At 42.5% G+C, this 19,609-nt stretch overlaps 1 protein-coding gene across 3 annotated transcripts in view; it reads left to right on the top strand.

Moving 5' to 3' along the window:
• Positions 1–19,609, top strand: part of PPARGC1A (PPARG coactivator 1 alpha) — a 651,951-nt gene that overhangs the window by 197,210 nt on the left and 435,132 nt on the right. For all 3 annotated transcript variants that reach the window (XR_014516001.1, XM_083460443.1, XM_083460447.1), the window contains exon 2: positions 18,369–18,428. Coding sequence is in view for 2 of the 3 variants with exons in the window: in XM_083460443.1 (XP_083316569.1) it covers positions 18,369–18,428 (60 nt within the window). In the remaining variant the exon portion in view is untranslated. The remainder of the gene's footprint in view (positions 1–18,368; positions 18,429–19,609) is intronic.

Raw genomic sequence — 19,609 nt, 5'->3', positions numbered from 1 at the left:
TCCCTTACCTTTCCCGCCCCGCCCTGGCTACAATGATCCATGTGACAGTCACCTCCAGGCTTGACTACTGTAACTCACTCTACGCAGGGCTGCCCTTGAAGCTGTCTCAGAAACTCCAGCGGGTGCAGAATGCTGCAGCGAGGCTCCTCACGGGGTCTCTGCCATGGGAGCATATTCACCCAGTGCTTTACCAGTTGCACTGGCTCCCGGTTTAGTACAGGCTCAGATTTAAGGTGCTGGTTTTGACCTTTAAAGCCCTTTGTGGCCTCTCCTCGTATGCCCTACAGAGGACCTTCAAGTCCATGAATAATCATAGTTTGGAGGTCCTGGGCCCTAAGGAAGTCAGATTATCCTCCACCAGGGCCAGGGCCTTCTCAGTGATGGCTCCAACCTGGTGGAATGCTCTGTCACATGAGACCAGGGCCCTTCAGGATTTAACTTCCTTCTGCAGGGCCTGTAAGACAGAGCTATTCTGCCTGGCTTTCAATCTGAATTTAGCCTAATCTTTTATTCCCCTTCTTTTCCTCCCTCTCCCCTTTTTATAAAGATTACCTGCTCTGGATCCCACAGCTAATTCTCCCCTGGTCTCCCCGCTGGCCCAAATAGGACTAATTTAGCCAGCTAGTCCTGGTTATCATCTAATGTTTATTGGATGGATTTCCCCCTAAATTGATTTTTGAATTCTGAATTTATTGTTATTCCCGTTTTATACTGTATTTTATGCTATTTTTGGTTGCATCAATTAAGTGTTTTAAATTTGTTGTTAGCCACCCTGAGCCCGGTTTTCTGAACCGGGAAGGGCGGGGTATAAATAAAAAAATATTTTTATTATCTGATTTCTCCATGCAGTGCATAATTTTACAAACTTCTATCATATTGCCACTTACTTGCCTTTTCTCTAAACCAAGAAGTCCCAGATGCCACAACCTTTCCTGATAGGGGACTTGCTCCTTGCCACAGATGGGAATTCCAAATCGGTTCATCGAATGACAGTGCTTTTTAATGGAATTTAGTGGTGACTATTTTGCAATTTCAGAAGTCCTGGGGAGAGCTCCCACATAGAGCTCCCAGTTCTCACAAATGAGAGAAGGCTGTTGAGCTGCAAACCTTACAGCTGCCCTGCATGGTCCCATTGTGATAGGCTGGGGAATGCTGTTATCTCTGAACTGGAAATGGCAAGGTAAAAAAGGGGAGTACTTGGAATATGGAACTTTACTTCCTTCTATTTCACTCTATATTTGCCTTTATGAAACAGCGGGCCAGCATACCATATGAAGTAGCATATAAAGTCTTCTTCCTTTATTAACCACCGTACGTTATTAACCACCATATTTTTTGCTCCATAAGGCGCACCTGACCATAAGACGCACCTCGTTTTTAGAGGAGGAAAATAAGAAGAAAAAAAATATTCTGAACGAAACAGTGGATATATGCTTTTTGTGGTGCATGCTGTGGCCACAGACATGTGATCTGATGGTGAATTTGGGGTGACCCAATGCAAAAATCCTGAGGATCCATGTGAATCCGTGCTTTGTAATTACGTTTTTGTACCATTGCAGCCCCAGGAAACAGTGGATGTGTGATTTTTTTTGGTGCAGGCTGTAGCCATGGACATGCTATGTGATCTGATGGTGAATTTGGGGTGACCCAATGTAAAAATCCTGAGGATCCATGGGCTTTTACCTCCCCCCTCCCAGGCAGCCTCTGCTAGCGTCTCTTGTCTCTCTTCCAATCCCACTGATCAGCTGTTTCCTTCCAACACTCCCTTCCCTCTTGTTTGTCTTAGTGTATTAGCTGGAGCAGTTTTTTGCTCCTCCTTTTCTTCTAATTTCTCTCCTTATTGCTTTAGTCTTCCTGTTTCTCCCCTTTGCAAGTTTGTTGTCTTTATCTCCCCCCTCCCAGGCAGCCTCCTTTATCTCTAGCGGCCCTTATCTCTCTCCCTGATCGGCAAATGATCAGCGGCTTTGTTTCAACACCCCCTTCCTCTTGATCTGCTTTTCGCCCCTGGGCAATTCAGCTCCAGGGACCACGCATTCGCTCCATAAGACGCACAGACATTTCCCCTTACTTTTTAGGAAGAAAAAAGTGTGTCTTATGGAGCGAGAAATACGGTACCTTGGGTCACTCCTTTCGAGAGCATGCTGATGGACTTGGCTCCATTGCCATGTGCTAGTCTCAGGAATCAAACTCAAGGCAACTCCAGTTAAATTCCAGGAAGTCCAGGTGTATTACAGGTGAGCAGTACAAGCCACAAGCTCTGTCACCTTACTCTGTGTGTCACTGAGACAACTTGTAGGATAATTGGACTAATCTCTGCTGCAATGTCCGTCTTGCAGATTGTCAGACTGAATACTGTAGCCTCAAAGTGTCAGGAGACCTAAGACGCCAATAAGGTTCCATTTGGCCTTCTATAAATGCTGACTCTGGACTGGCACTTGAGCACAAGACAAATAGAATAGTCGGGCAGCGAGGCAGGTGGATGGATGGAGTTTGAAGAAGGAAGGAGGATTAAAGAACCAGACAAACAAAAGCAGCCAGGAGGGCTAAATAGCAGCCCCAGCATTTGAGAAACACAATTCCTACAGAAAGCCCGACTGTATTTGCCAAGAGGCTTGTTAAAAAGCCAGAGCGACCAATCACGCTGCAACTTGTGGTGGCAGTGGTAAGAAATCTCATTAGCTTGTTGTTGTTTAATCGTTTAGTCGTGTCCGACTCTTCGTGACCCCATGGACCAGAGCACGCCAGGCACTCCTGTCTTCCACTGCCTCCCGCAGTTTGGTCAAACTCATGCTGGTAGCTTCGAGAACACTGTCCAACCATCGCGTCCTCTGTCATCCCCTTCCCCTTGTGCCCTCCATCTTTCCCAACATCAGGGTCTTTTCCAGGTAGTCTTCTCTTCTCATGAGGTGGCCAAAGTATTGGAGCCTCAGCTTCAGGACCTGTCCTTCCAGTGAGCACTCAGGGCTGATTTTCTTAAGAATGGATAGGTTTGATCTTCTTGCAGTCCATGGGACTCTCAAGAGTCTCCTCCAGCACCATATATCAAAAGCATCAATTCTTCGGCGATTACCCTTCTTTATGGTCCAGCTTTCACTTCCACACATCACTACTGGGGAAACCATAGCTTTTACTATACAGGCCTTTGTTGGTAAGGTGATATCTCTACTTTTTAAGATGCTGTCTAGGTTTATCGTTGCTTTTCTCCCAAGAATCTCATTAGCTATGTAGTGCCAAAAAAGGCCAAACTGACTTGATCGTGATAAAACCTAAGCTACCGCGTTTGTTATGGAAGCTGTAAACTCCAAAGGTGAAAGCACAGCTCTTGTTACATGATTATGTACATGTTTATATGTTCATTCCTGACCTGGAGAAGTATCAAAGAGTTTATGATAAAAATAAAATGACCCACAAAAGGTAGGCGACGATTTGTTAATTTATCCGCTAATTTAATCAGTCATATGAGAAAATTTGCTGAAGTTTTCGTCTCTATTGATCTTAATTGCTAAATTAAAAATTAGCCTTTCAGAAGACAGGGGAAGAATGACACATTGGATGCAATGAAAAATGTGAAGAGATCTATACCTGCAATAAATCTCCATGGGTTTGGTATTCTACAAGGTGTATCCCATTCATCCAACCCATCTGCATTGAATTTATCACCAGCAGAGCAGCTGGGAAATGGAGGTCAAACTTCATTTTGGTCTGCAACTTGTTAAAAGCAACCTGCAAAAGGTAGCTGACAGGTTGTTATTTTTATGCATTGGAAAACAGAAAAGATAAGGTGCAATCCTCAATATGTTCTTTGCCCCACACCTGTTGTTGTGGGTCTGACATGAGTACTCTGCTTTGGTTGTATTTAGGTTTTTAGAAGGCTCATTAAAGCTAAAAACAAGATAGATTTCCTTCAGATGGGCAGCTTCAGTTCAGCACGGTCTGCTGAGAATCTTCTTTCAGCATCTGAAGTTCCCAATTTATCACTAACTATTCATTTCTTTTGGAAAGGGAAAAAAAAGGCCCACCTGCAAACATGACATTTTTGACATGCTCTTTCTTTTGATTTCAGTTCAACTCATCTTGAAAGTCATCTGTTAATGGGGATTAATGATTCTTCAGGAATTTTGATAGTTCAACAACTTTGGGGAGATAGGAAGAAATCCTATCACTAAACGAGAGCAAACCCCTATGTGATTGTGTAAATCCCGAAACATGCAGGAGATAGAATTCAAATATCCAAACAAATGTTCTTCTAACACTCAGTGTATTATGAAATGCAAGATCAAATAGAAACAGAGAAGGATTAGTCTAGGATTAAGAATCCTTTAAACATATGAAATGCATAACCTTCAGCATGTCCGCTCCTTTCACTGTTTGTAATTTTAGTCCCATCACTTCTGGTAGCACATTGATAACTGCTGCATTGCGGCCTTCTTCACGTTTGGTCTTTTACGATTCAGTGCTACTTTTGGTTTGGTTCGTGAAGATTGCTGTGAGACCTTATCTTGTCTAATTGTTATTACTGCCATCTGCATTACAGTATAATTACTTTTCAAAAAGAGCATCTCTCTCCAGCTAACATTTAAAGACACTTCCTAAGCCACTAAATTGCAAACTTACAGCACAAGTCAAAGCCTAAGCTTATAAATATGAGCTAATATTGTAGCCTATATTTCTTATATTTAACCCCCCCCCCCAAAAGTATTAAAGGAAGATTCATATTTCAGTCTTTCCCTCGCTCCCTTCAGTGGACCAGTCTGGTATAGACATAGGCCCCATGAATGCTCTCCAGGGCAAATTCCCCCTCACTTCTGTTGTCAGCTGCAACAACTTCATTTAACACTTTGCTTGCAGATATACCAATATCAGAATTCCCATCTTTAGCATCAGTTGCAAACCAACTTAAAACCTGGATAAGATAGGAACAAAAAGGTATTTGACTGGTGCTGATCAGACAACGAAGTAGTTGGCAAGCAGTTTCTCTGGGGAGAACATTCTGTAACACATAAGCGCAGATACAGAAAGCAGTCCTTCTGCTACTCACCAGGGGGATTTGAAAGTAAATTCAAGCATTTTGAACTGGGCCTAGGACCTTGGGAATTTATAATGCAGGTGGTATAGAAAACAGATCGTATAAATCTTTTACCTTTTACTTAACAACTTTCCGATTTGTTCTTGATTCTCTTCTGTTAACGTATTCTGATCAAATGGCTAAATAGACACACCAGGTTTCTTTGAAGCTATGTTATGTTAAAGAGAGGTGTGAAGAAACAATATTCAACTCAATGACAAGCTGGCATGAAGAATAAGTAAAAAAGAAAAGAAAAAGATAAATATTGACGCAACCTTGTGAACATAATCAGTTAACTAAGCTTAGAAGACTTTGAAAAAAATATTTTAGAATATCTAGGTATCTAATGTTCTGTTTTGAAGACACAGAATGCCCTTAGGGTCATGCTCAAGTGCGATAATATCTTTAAGCTTTCCAGTAATTATGTATCACAAATTAGAGCTGTTCTAGTTATTCTCTAGTTACATATGTATGATTTTGAGGGGCAGAGGGATCAAGATGTTCTTGTCAAATCCTATATTACCTTAAAGAGTAAAATAACAGAGAGAAGGATGTTAAAAAGGCACCCAGAAAATGCAGATGACAGGGAGGGAAAATGGAAAGCAACAGAGGGGAAGTACCATGGATAAAATGATAAGGCAATGTAGTAAAGCATGACAAAACTATGATGGTTTGCATAAGTAATGAGAATAGGATTTGTGGTTTATAAATTGCTGTTAAAATTCCCATTTGCATGTTTATCAGAAATCTCATTTGCTTAAATAAAGCTAGCTTATATAAGCATGCATTTTAATCTATGTACATCACTTATTTAGCATAGATGTATGATCATAGTTGTACTGATTCAAGATACTACTGCGCCGTAAAGCCAGTTAGAGGATGCTGTGCATTTCACAGGGCCAGTGCTACCAGTAGGCAGAATGAGCAGCTTCAAGCAGCTGGTTTTGAATGTCACGAAAGGGCAGTAAATATTTATTCATTTATAATTGTATTTTTACTATCTGGGAGGGGTGGAGCTCCTGTGGAACTTTTTACTGGCCTATGCAAGTTGACTTGGCATGTGTGATTTCCTGTTTTGTTCCAGGCAACAAAACAGGTTAGGCCATTCATTACACTTCTTTTAGAAGACTTATCTAGTACAGTGGTACCTCGGGTTAAGTACTTAATGCGTTCCGGAGGTCCGTACTTAACCTGAAGCAAAGTTCTTAGCCCGAGATACTATTTCTGGGTTAGCGGAGTCTGTAACCTGAAGCGTATGTAACCCGAGGTACCACTTTATGGAGGACTGGGCCAAAACTAGCAAAACAAATTTCAGCAGAGATAAATGCAAAAGGGTGCGTTGAGATAAGAATAATAAGATGCACAGATACAGGATGGCTGGCACCTAGCTTGACAGTACTACATGTCAAAAGAGTCTAGGGGCTTCAGCAGACAACAAGCTAAACAGAAGTCAGCACTGTGATGCAATGGCTAAAAAGACTGTTTCGATTCTAGGTTGCATTGACCACCTAGTGTCTAGATCACAAGAAGTAATGGCGCCTCTCTGTAATTTAAAAAGGTAATACAGTATTAATCTTCAAATATTTTAAAGGCTGTTACATAGATGATGGAGCAATGTGGTGCATTTCATTATGTTTTTTAATAAATGCTTTTTATTGAGTTTTCAAAAAACACAAACAAACAAAATAAATACTCAAATATTCCACAATCAGAGGTCTGCTTATTTTCTAAACGCTCTGTCACATGTGGACTTCCCTCCCTCCCTTCAACAGGTTTTCTCTTTTCCCGCAGATTCTTAATTACATTCTATCCACATCACAAAATTGATTTTAATCCTACTACAGTCTTTAAACAGTTGCTACTTATATATTCAACAAATTTTCTCCACTCCTTTTTGAACTTTGTTTCCTCTTGGTTCCAGATCCTATGTGTTAGTTTTGCTAATTCTACATATTCAACCATTTTTGTCTGCCACTCCACTAATGTTGGTATTTCCTGAGTTTTCCATTTTGGGCTACTACTAAGATTCTGGTGGCAGTCGTAGCGTACATAAATAACCTCTGGTCTGTTTTTCTTATTTCGTCTCCTATCAATCCCAGCAAAAAGGCTTCCGGTTTTTTGGGGAAGGTATATTTAAACAATTTTTTCGATTTGTTATAAATCATATCCCCTTTTCCCCCATTTTTTCACATGTCCACCTCATGTGAAAAAACTCTCCGTCTTTTGTTTTGCATTACCAACAAACTTTACTTCTCACTCTGTACATTTTTGCTAGTTTGACAGGTGTAATATACCAGCGGTACATCATTTTCAATGTGTTCCATTTCAGATGTTGTTGGACAAAGAGGGTGTCATGTTACTGCCCTTGCTCTTGAGGGTGGGACCTGAAGCAACAGCTTCAAATTGCAAGAAGAGGGATTTAGACAAAAGATCAGGAAGAACATTTTATTGGTGTGTGTGGGAAGAGCCCTAGCTCAGTGGCGGAGAATATGCCTTCCATGTAGAAGGTCCTAACTTCAATCTAGGTAGGGCTAGGCAGCGGCGTAGTGTGGGTTGTCAGCACCCGGGGCAAGGCAAGTAATTTGCGCCCCCTAACCCCTAACCTGCCGCCGCTGCCAGCTTCTTCTTGCTGCTGCCTGGTCTGGTCTGGTGTGGTTCTCTCCCGCGCTCAGCGCTGCGCTGGGCGGCCGCTGCACTGTCCCTCCCCCAGATAGTCCCTCGCTCTCTCTCCGCACCGCACGCCTGGCACCCACCCCCTCCACAGTGGGCGGTGACCCAGCGGCTCAGATCGGATTTGCACAGCCAGCACTGCAGTGAGAGAGAGTGAGCCAGGTAGGGGCAGAGAGCTGCGAGTGCGAGCGCGCCCCCCCAGATGTTGCGCCCGGTGCGGCCGGCCCCCCCTGCACCCCCCACGCTACACCACTGGGGCTAGGAATGTCTTCCTGTCTGAAACCCTGGATAGGCAATAGTGAGCTTCCTAGCCTAGGTGCTGTACATAGCATCAACCAGAACAGAAGCATGTTGGATTTTAAGTGAAATAGATTAGTGGCTTTGCTTTAGTGGTGATTAGCCATAACGAAAGGTGAACATCAGTAAGCAAATTAGCACATAGGCATATTGATGGCTGCCTTAAACGTTAGGTCATGTGGCACAGTCAGACATAAAGGTTTGAATGTGACTCAGTCTAAGTGAGAATACCTTTCTCTCAACCTCTCCTTGATGAGTTTGCTTTATATGTACAGGGAAATTTTATAGGGGAGTAGGGTGGAGTTGCTCTCATACAATTTATCTCCCATTGCAGATCTGTGGTGGCACAGATGGTACCCTTTGCCAAGCTGAAATCTGGATTTGCTCTTCTGTTATGGTTTTGGGGTATGATGTTCCTAAGATAAAAAAAAAGCAATAGCCTTTAGTGATTTCTGTTATAAACACACTTTTCTTAATATGTGGGAGCACATTTGCATGATAGAAACTAGCCAAATGTGCTTGAATTTCTATCTCTGCAGGAAACACCTATTGCATTTTCAAATTAACAATCACTGCAATTAATCTAAACAATCGCTCCTACACATTGGTACTATTGAAAGTCATATTTCTAATTTACATGTCCAAATTAGTTTCAACTTACTTATATTGAAGGAAAATAGATTTCTTTTTTCATATAATTAATGTAGTCTGCAAATGTACTGTGGATTAAATTTATCATTGTAAGGATCTTAAGATTCTAATATTTTTGCAGAGGCATAAAAAAGAGTACCTATAATTATTTCATTATGTATGTATAAAAATAGGATGCGGGGAAGAGTGCATGCTTTCCTTCACTGATTACTCTTAATGTCTCCCAAATTTCCTGATTTACAGTATTCTCCAAGGATGCAGGTTTTTCTAATTGAAGTGCAGCAATTTGCATATTTTTAGACCTTGTGAAACAGTTAATTGATATATCATACTTATACAGTACTTAATATATTTTATGCATTTTCAGTAGGGGAGATGACTTCTATAAGGCTATCACATTTTGCAAATAATCTTAAATTTACAAATTCATGATTTCTCTCTCTCTCCCCCCCCCCCCCGTTTGTCCTGTCCTCTTCTTAGAATGAAGTAAAAATGCGATGAGGAAGCAATTGGTACAGCACAAAAATTTAATCCTATCGGTACCTTGACTTGTTCTGTGCTGGCGGCAGTCCTCAATTATGCAGAGGTGGTCAAGCTGTTCTAGCGATCAGGGTGTCTTGCACTATTCCTGCACCAAATTCCAGCTCCTTTTCTGTTGCAGACATACCCTTTACCATGCTGATACCCCCATCAGTGTGTATGTCAGTTCTTCAAGTATATATACACCTTCCTAGCTTGTCCTAGCCATCTCCTTTCCTTGGATAATAGTCCGGCAGAAGAATATAGGGAAGCAGCAGAACTCCCCACAGAATGCCACAAAGCACTGATATGCTGTGGGCATATTGATAGGTTGTGGCCAACATGTTGACGATTATCAACTGTTCTTAACTTGAAGCACCCCTTTAGCTAACGTGGCCTCCTGCTGCCGCTGCGCCGCCGGAGCACGATTTCTGTTCTCATCCTGAAGCAAAGTTCTTAACCCGAGGTACTATTTCTGGGTTAGCGGAGTCTGTAACCTGAAGCGTATGTAACCTGAAACATATGTAACCCAAAGTACCACTGTATTTTGTGTGTGTATGTGTGTGCGCAGCACACTTTTGTCTGCCTTGCCTGTTCCCTTCCTGTGTCTGATCAGATGGCAGTGCACTCCCAGTTCTGCAATGTCGGCCTCATCGAGAAGAGAGCACTAGCAGTCCAGTCATCAAGACACATCACCACTATAGCCAGGCATTTGAAGGAAGGATTGCGGAACAGGAGAGAGGGCCAGGGCCTTTTCAGTGCTGGCCCCGACTTGGTGGGATGCTCTGTCACAAGAGACTAGGGCCCTGTGGGACTTGACATCTTTTCTCAGGGCCTGCAAGACAGAGCTGTTCCGCTCAGTCTGACCCTTTTGTTTCCCTCCCCTTTATGGTCTTGATTTATTGACTACTTTTAAAATGAGGCTTCATTTTAAACTGCATTTTAACCTGTATTTTAAATTGCCCCCCCATTATGTTTTTACTGTGATTTTATTGGTGTTAGCCGCTCTGAGCCAGGCTCTGGCCAGGGAGGGTGGGGTATAAATAATAATAATAATAATAATAATAATAATAATTATTATTATTATTATTATTATTATTATTATTATTATTAATCAGCCCTGGTTCTATTGACCAATTAAATTTTCTTTCCTTCTTCTTCTTCTTGTTGTTGTTGTTTAGTCGTTTAGTCATGTCTGACTCTTAGTGACCCCATGGAACAGAGCACGCCAGGCACTTCTGTCTTCCACTGCCTCCCGCAGTTTGGTCAAACTCATGCTGGTAGCTTCGAGAACACTGTCCAACCATCTCATCCTCTGTCGTCCCCTTCTCCTTGTGTCCTCCGTCTTTCCCAACATCAGGGTCTTTTCCAGGGAGTCTTCTCTGCTCATGAGGTGGCCAAAGTATTGGAGCCTCAGCTTCACAATCTGTCCTTCCAGTGAGCACTCAGGGCTGATTTCCTTCAGAATGGAGAGGTTTGATCTTCTTGCAGTTCATGGGACTCTCAAGAGTCTCCTCCAGCACCATAATTCAAAAACATCAATTCTTCGGCGATCAGCCTTCTTTACAGTCCAGCTTTCACTTCCATACATCACTACTGGGAAAACCATAGCTTTTACTATACGGACCTTTGTTGGCAAGGTGATGTCTCTACTTTTTAAGATGCTGTCTAGGTTTGTCATTCTCTCCTTACCTGCATACAATTCCTTGTTGCCAAGCCACTGGTCTTAAAAACCCAACAACACCCTTTCAAAATTCCCTGCCATTTTAGAGCACTCAGCATAAAGAATGCAGGATGTATTTCATAGAATCACAGTCACACAAAGCAGCAAGCAGTTATCAATGTCATGGATGCTTTAGCTGAGATCCCTGCATTGCAGGGGGTTGGACAAGATGGCGCTTGGGTCCTTTCCAGCTTGTAAGATTCTATGATTCTATGAAATGGTGGTTAAGCACTGCCTGGAGGCCTGTAAAAATGGCTGGTGTGGGTCACTCTGGCAAGATCAACCTGGATAAATAAATGTAAGGACCAGTAAAGGTGTAGCTGGAAGATAGATAACCCAGGTGAAATAATGGAAACTTGAGTGATGCCCTATTTTGAGTCTCTAAAGTTGAGGAATAATCATCCAATTTAGTACAGTGGTACCTCGGGTTACAGATGCTTCAGGTTACATACACTTCAGGTTACAGACTCTGCTAACCCAGAAATAGTACCTCGGGTTAAGAACTTTGCTTCAGGATGAGAACAGAAATCTTGCTCCAGCGGCACGGCAGCAGCAGGAGGCCCCATTAGTTAAAGTGGTGCTTCAGGTTAAGAACAGTTTCCGGTTAAGTACAGACCTCCGGAACGAATTAAGTACTTAACCTGAGGTACCACTGTAAGTATATGCTGGAAGCTGCCCAGAGTGTGGCTGGGGAGACCTTTTCTGATGGGTTGGGTACAAATAATAAAATTATTATTATTATTATCATTATCATTATCATTATCATTATCATTATTATATGTGCCACTTGAAAATCCTGAGAAGCTCCTATGCCAGATTTAGGGTGGTGTGGGTGGTCCCCCCGCCACGCCAAGAGCATGCAGAATGGAAGGTGAGAGGGAGGAAGGCATGAACATAATAAATATTGAGAGGGGGTGCCAAATGTTGTCCTCTTTCTGGGTTTATTACCAAAGTTCTCCCCTGCCGATACAGTAATGCTAGCCTAGTGGTAGAGTACAGTGGTACCTTGGGTTACATGCGCTTCAGGTTACAGACGCTTCAGGTTACAGACTCCGATAACCCAGAAATAGTACCTTGGGTTAAGAACTTTGCTTCAGGATGAGAACAGAAATCGTGCTCCTGGAGCGTGGCAGCAGCGGGAGGCCCCATTAGCTAAAATAGTGCTTCAGGTTAAGAACAGTTTCAGGTTAAGAACGGACCTCCAGAATGAATTAAGTTCTTAATCTGAGGTACCACTGTACTGGGTCCAGTATCAGGTTCACAGATGCAACAGAAGAATTCACTTAATCCCTTAGCTCTGGTATTGGATCTGACAATGGGTGGGGCTGCTAGGACTTGCCACAGAGATTATTTAGCGTCATTCATCTGTAAAGCACTGTGATATATTTGCTTTTAGAAGCAAATAAAACAGGGAGCTATGGCTCTGCCCAGCTTTCCAGGAAGCTTCAGCCATTGCAATATAAGGTATGCCTCGCTCCATGACAGCTAAAATGACTGCACATACGTTTTGATTCGGAGGATTCTGACTGAAAGTTTAGATGCATTGTTTGAATAAATGACAGAAAAGCTGGGAGCAGACAGGCTAAGAATAACGATGCATGAGAATGCTGAACCAATTCTCCAGGGCAGGACTGGCTGAAGACATTGAGCCATTTGAGGTGAAGCTGACCGATTGAATTTTACTTCAGCTCTGGCGAAAGGACAGAGTATTTCACACCCGCGGGCAGCAGGCTAGCATGGAAGGCACATGGCAAACATGTGGCGCAAGCAGCTCTCTCTCCCAACACCTTGCAATTCCACGCCCAGCATCTTCTGCCCGATGTGCCCACTTCATTCTGCCTAATTAAGGGCTGCCAACTTGGCACTTGCAGATGCCATGGTGCCCGTGAAGGCTTTTACTGGTGCCGCAGACTCTGAGCTTTCGTTTTCTTTCTATACTGAGTCAGAGGGGTGACATACTGCCCTGGTCTGCATGTCAGGCTAAGCCAAAACATGGTTTAGTTTGAATGTGCAAGCATGCAGGTTCCTGGAGAAGAACTCACACCTACTTTGTCCCTACTTGGTTCTTTTTACTGCTGTGCCATGCTGTTCTATGTCAAAGTTTGGCTTATCCTGTCATCTAAACCCAAGTTCATGGCTTGGCTCTCTTCCAGCTAGCATGCGCTGTAAAGTAAAGGTAAAGGGACCCCTGACCATTAGGTCCAGTCGTGGCCGACTCTGGGGTTGCGGCGCTCATCTCACTTTATTGGCCGAGGAAGCCGGCGTACAGCTTCCGGGTCCTGTGGCCAGCAGGACTAGGCTGCTTCTGGCGAACCAGAGCAGCGCACGGAAATGCCGTTTACCTTCCCGCCGGAGTGGTACCTATTTATCTACTTGCACTTTGACGTGCTTTCGAACTGCTAGGTTGGCAGGAGCAGGGACCGAGCAATGGGAGCTGTAACACTTCATATATTTCTCCTTACAAAACTTCTTGTAGTCCTACTAGCGTTATTTGTTGGTTACAATTGCCCTTCAGATAGTTCATATGCTTCTTCCAATCTTCTGTAAATCTCTGGTCTTGCAGGTTTTGAATCCTTCCTGTCATTTCGCCCAATTCTGCATAGACCATTAATTTCGTCTGCCATTCTTCTTTCGTCAGAATTTCTTCTTGCTTCCATTTCTGGGCTAACAATACTCTTGCCTGCTGATTCCTTATATATTGGTCTGATCACTGATATCTTTGGGGGAGTCTTTGTTAGTAGCTCCACATGGCTCAGATGTACAACTCATAAATGCTAGGAGAAGGAGAAGGAGAAGGAGAAGGAGAAGGAGAGTTTGGATTTAATATCCTGCTTTATCACCACCCTAGGGAGTCTCAAAGCGGCTAACATTCTCTTTTCCCTTCCTCCCCCACAACAAACACTCTGTGAGGTGAGTGGGGTTGAGAGACTTCAGAGAAGTGCGACTAGCCCAAGGTCACCCAGCAGCTGCAAGTGGAGGAGCGGGGAAGCGAACCCGGTTCACCAGATTACGAGTCCACCGCTCTTAACCACTATACCACACTGGCTCAGAAGCCCTGCATTCCGTGTAGTGGGCCCAAGCTTGTGTAACTCCCTCCCAACTGAGATTAGGAAGGCAGCCTCCTTTCTGAACTTCCAGCTCTTGACGAAAATGTTATTGTTCCTGCAGGCATTCTAATGATGCAGCTTTATTGTTTAATTTTGGGTGGACTGTTTTTATGTACGTCATTTAGAAATACTAACGACTGAGCAGTATATAAACACAACAAACAAACAAACAAACAAACAAACAAATGTCATTTTAATTGTTTGAGCTCCTCCTGCTTTCATGCTCTTGTTGCACATTGTCCAAGGTAAACAATGTTGCACATTGTCCAAGATCATTTATAAATACTGAACATGAATAATTTCTCTTTGGAGCACCTTTGGAACTGAATGATGTTCAGGTGGGTTGGAGAAAGCCTTATTGTCAGCCGGTGTTCGGAAGTGTTTTTTTGAGAAACTTATTCTCCCGTTCATTTTTGAAGCTTCTGCCTCTTATGATGAAAGGGGGACTAGTCCATTATAAGTTGTAAATGTAGATATTAGGTTACCTGACTGCCTTTTAAAAATAAAACAAAAGAATTATAAATGTCAAGTGAGTGAATTTTAAGATGAGTCCTATATTGTTTGAGATTTGAGAATGACCCATCTTCATGTGGGATAACTAGCTTCATTTAACTAACATGCTTAAGTCTAATTAATGCATGAAAGGGTTAAGACCATAGAGTAAGCTGTCTTAGCGATGTCCCTTCCCTTCACCTTGGGAGGAAAGTAATCAAGCCTATTGTTATACCTCAGTCTACCTAAGAACCTCAAAGTGTGTGAAGAGGTTCGGAGCTGGTTGCTTCAGCTCTGACCACATGACTCTAACAAGCCTCTCTAACAAGTTCTCGTATCAAGAATTTAGCAACTTTCACCACTGTAACTAAGCCAAGTTTTACTGCCTGTGCAGCTTTTTCTGACTGCTGTATGGAAAAGCACATGAATCTGACCTTTGGAGAGTTAGTAAGTAAACCATTTTAAACTTACTGAACTTTTGGTCTTTTACTATGCTAGGGGAAGGGGGAAGCTTTGGAACTCACAATGATATTTTAAAGATCTAACAGCCTATATGTCCACATTTTACTTTGCTACTTTGTGATTTTAAATCTCCACTGGGATTCTCTCACCAAATTGTACTTGCCCCAAGCATGGATCTTGGCACCCCAGAATTCTTCTTTTATATACCTTTTTTTTTAATTGCACCAACACTTCAGCTTTCAGATTTGTTCCTGTTATCAGACATCTGTTTTATACCCGGTTTACTTTCCATCATACAGGTTAGGAAGTCCACCTGGCTTTCTTAGCCTGGGAATTTCCCTAGTCTCCCTTACAGAGACATACGTGTGTGTGTGTGTGTGTGTGTGTGTGTGTGTGTATTTATGTGTGTGTGTGTGCATATATGTGTGTTTCAGCAAAGGAGTAAAAGACTACCAATTATCTCACACCCTGCAGCTCTGCCAGCAGCCATCTCAAGAGAATAGTCATCTGTTAGGGGTTAACTTGAAATCCTGATATTGAAGGATTTGGAATATCTTGGTGTAAAGCAGGGTAATCACAATACTGTAATTTGAAGCTTGATCATATGTAGAGAACTAAGATACTTTTTCCTAATCAGTTCTTACTGACTTGATGTGAAGGAAATGTTTATTGCGGGGAGAAGAATAGCCACGAAAACAAGAAAATGATTTTTTTAAAAACTGTAATATGTAGATCAGAGTCTTGAAATGGATTTCTCCCAATCTTTTTTTAAATACCAACCACTAAAACTACATTTCATTGGTATCTAATAGACATTAGTTTTGTAATTTGCTTTGAGATGGGCCATTCACTAATCATTAAAATATATCGTTAACTATAAAACTGGATATTGAAAAGGGTTAGACAAAATCATTAGATTTGTAGTCCTCAGAAGTTTTTATCTGAGATCATCAGGGGTTGCAAAGGCCTGCTTGCAATGTCCAAGCGTCATTTCTCTGGAACCAGTAGAAATTTGTGACTCTCAGGGTTAAAAAATTAAACTTCTGCAAGGTTTGAAGAACATGAGTGGTGAAAGCTTTCATTTCCTATCTCCTTCAAACAAATACCGAGATCCCCAAATCCTTAACTAAGCAAAACTCCTGCTGGCAAGACTCTGAGTTTAGTCACTCCAAGTAAAGCTGAAGAAGATGCATATTTATCTTCAAACACACAAAGGTTTATACAATCTGCTAAGATTCTGAATTCTGGATTACAGCTAAATCTACATTCCTGCTCATCTACAAATATGTGCACAACCACAATGGCTTTCTGGACAAACATGTTTCTTGCATATCCATGAAATATATGCCAAAATAGCCATCAGGTTATCAAAGAACTAAAAGAATGTGTACAGACTCTCCAAGTGCCCCTATTTTCCAGGTATAGTTCCAAATATACAGAAGCCATCCCGGTTTCTGATTTTATTCCAGAATGTCCTACTTTTCCTTTGTTGTTGTTTAGTCGTTTAGTCGTGTCCAACTCTTCGTGACCCCATGGACCAGAGCACGCCAGGCACTTCTGTCTTCCACTGCCTCCCGCAGTTTGGTCAAACTCATGCTGGTAGCTTCAAGAACACTATCCAACCATCTCGTCCTCTGTCGTCCCCTTCTCCTTGTGGCCTCCATCTTTCCCAACATCAGGGTCTTTTCCAGGGAGTCTTCTCATCTCATGAGGTGGGCAAAGTATTGGAGCCTCAGCTTCAGGACCTGTCCTTCCAGTGAGCACTCAGGGCTCATTTCCTTAAGAATGGATAGGTTTGATCTTCTTGCAGTCCATGGGACTCTCGAGAACAAATTCCTATGCCCCACCAGCGCAGCACACGGAAACGCCGTTTACCTTCCCGCTATAAAGCGGCACCTATTTATCTACTTGCACTTAGGGGTGCTTTCGAACTGCTAGGTGGGCAGGAGCTGGGACCGAACGACAGGAGCTCACCCCGCCTTGGGGATTTGAACCACCGACATACGATCGGCAAGTCCTAGGCTCTGAAGTTTTACCCACAGCGCCACCCGCATCCCTGGTAGTGATAAAGCGGGATATCAAATCCAAACTCCTCCTCCTCCTCCTTCTCCTCTTCTCCCTCTCTGAGCATATTTTATATCTTGCTGTAGTGCTGCAAAGAGCGGGGGCGATCTCAAAGTAAAATTGTCCAGTTTGTGCTTCTCTCCTGTATTGTGGGGCAGGCTGGAGATCGTGCTGGATGAGTAGCTTTTATAGGTTATGTTTCAACTTATTAATTGAGGACATCTCAAACTTTATTGAGAAATGAACTCAATAAACATATCGATCTTACAGAGGATTGCATTTATAGATAAATGTGCATTGTAACTGACAAAAACTAATCAACTGAGTCAATTTAGTGTTTTGCCAGCCTGTTTGCCTGCATACTAAGGGGAATAATATTTATAGTGTACCGCTTGGAGGTATAACGCTAAAGGGGCAGACCAGATTAAGTGCAATCAGGGAGAAGGGAGGCAACTTCCAGCATTCCCACCCCAGCCACAGGCAACTATTTCTGTGCACAGTAACAGCTGTGTGAACGAATACCTCTGCATTTTATTCCATGTGAAAGTAAGTCTCATTGATTTCAGTGGGTCTCATGGCCACGTAAAGTGCTTTCAGATTGAGGGTGATGGATTGAGGATGCTGGAATTTCACGGGCTTGCTTCTTTTGAAGATACACGGCTAATGGTTCATATTGCACACTCTCTGTAGCTCTGCTATGCTGAGTCTAGCTCACGTCCTAGATCTTTGCAGAAGTGGAGCTGTTTCTTATTAAACTGACACATTTTGTTCTTTGTTACCAGCATATACTGCTTCTTGTGAGGAGCGGTCTTCTACATATTTTACATGTGTTAATTTTTTCCCCTTTTAAAATAACCTGCTATGACTTTTTGATGCGGAGTTACATTATTACAAAAAGTTAAGACTAGTGTACATTTCTAGCTCAAGCGTAGCTAACGCCACAATCCTTTTGGTGTCTACTCAGAAGTAAACCCCATTGTGTTGAGTGAGATAGGTAAGTGTGTACAGTCGTACCCTGGATCCCGAACACCTTAGTACTTGGACGTTTTGGCTCCTGAACGCCGCAAATCCAGAAGTGAGTGTTCCCATTTGCGAACGTTCTTTGGAACCCGAACATCTGGGTATATTCTTAATTGCCTGCATAAGCCTGGCAGAATAGAGAAGTTTTCAGCAGGTATTTAAAAGTTGAAGCAGAAGGCACCTGCTAAATCTCTGTTGGTGGAGTAGTCCAGGTTCCAACATTTCAGACTCAAGTTCAAATCTGCCAGTTCAGTCGATATACCTTTGTCCTAATTTTTGCTTTTGCTTTTTTTTGCAGCCTCTTTCCAGTGCTGACCTCCCGATGAAGGAATGCAACATTCTTTTCAACAGTGCACAGGTAAGAAAAAACACACCTTTAAATGGTTGAATAATTTGTGGACACAATACAGCTAGAACACTAGGGATGTGGAAAAACTTGGTTAAAGAATTCGAGCTGCACCTGTTGTGTTTGTGTGTGTTTGGTAATAAGATGCATAAGCAGACTTCTGTTGGCAGATTGTAGGAAGCACTCCCACAGACTTTGCCCCTAAGCACACTTCAGAGACTACAGCACTGGTCTGACCAAGGAGCCTCTAGGGACCCAGAGATGTTTGCTATGGAAGCAAGTGCTCTGCTCATCACTGCTGTGGCTATAACTATGCCTGTTTGTTCCAAGGTCTAGTTTGGTGGTACTGGCTTGGAGTGAAGCTGAATAATGTCTCAGTAAGGAAGGCAAGGGTCTTCTCTATCGGAGATCCTTCAGAGTAGTGGGTCAGATTGTAGGAGAAATCGTATGACAGACTTTGAGGTTTTTTTTATGAGTTGAACTTCTGCTTCTCTGTTTGTTCCACCTGTAGCTTCTCTGTATTCTCCACTTTTGCTTCTGGAGCCCACTCTTGTAAGGGTGTGTGGAACCTCATGTAGATATTCAATCTGTTGGCCACTTTTCCAGTGTGACAACTTCTAAAAGGAAACATTTGCAAAATCCTTAAAAGACATAAAATGTCCCCCCCTTGGGACTCCCCAAATAGGTGGTTGTTGTTTTTTTAATTACTCATGTATCCAATAAATTTCTATACTGCCCTTTGTAAATAACCCCAGGGCAGTTTTAAGTAGAGATGTCAGACTTCCAGCGTGCTGCCATCTGCCTTATTACAGGGCAGATTCGAGGGTAAACCATACGTGGAACGAGTCTGCAACTTGATGGAGGTAGAAACTGTCTCTCGTGCCTTGTTACGCTGCTGTTTCTACAGGGATAGACACTCGGTACTTATTACCCCTGCTATGCAAAAATCTCCAAATGAATCTGAACTTCAATGTCTAAAATCCCTGGTAGAGGACAAGGATCCTGAGATCACGTTAAGGGTAGCCAAATTCTGTGAGATTGCTATAAAACATAGGGAACAAGCTGTGCTATCATAATGATTAAGGCCTTAAATGATAATTTCAGGTTATATGTTAGCGATTAAGTTTTAATTTATATATTTTTTAACTGTTGTTATATCTGCATTGTTCCTGTTATACCTAATTGCAAATTCA

Source organism: Podarcis liolepis, assembly GCF_965112155.1.
Source record: "Podarcis liolepis genome assembly, chromosome: 9".
In the NCBI taxonomy this organism is placed as follows: Eukaryota; Metazoa; Chordata; class Lepidosauria; order Squamata; family Lacertidae; genus Podarcis; species Podarcis liolepis.
This window is presented reverse-complemented; position numbering and strand designations above follow the sequence as displayed.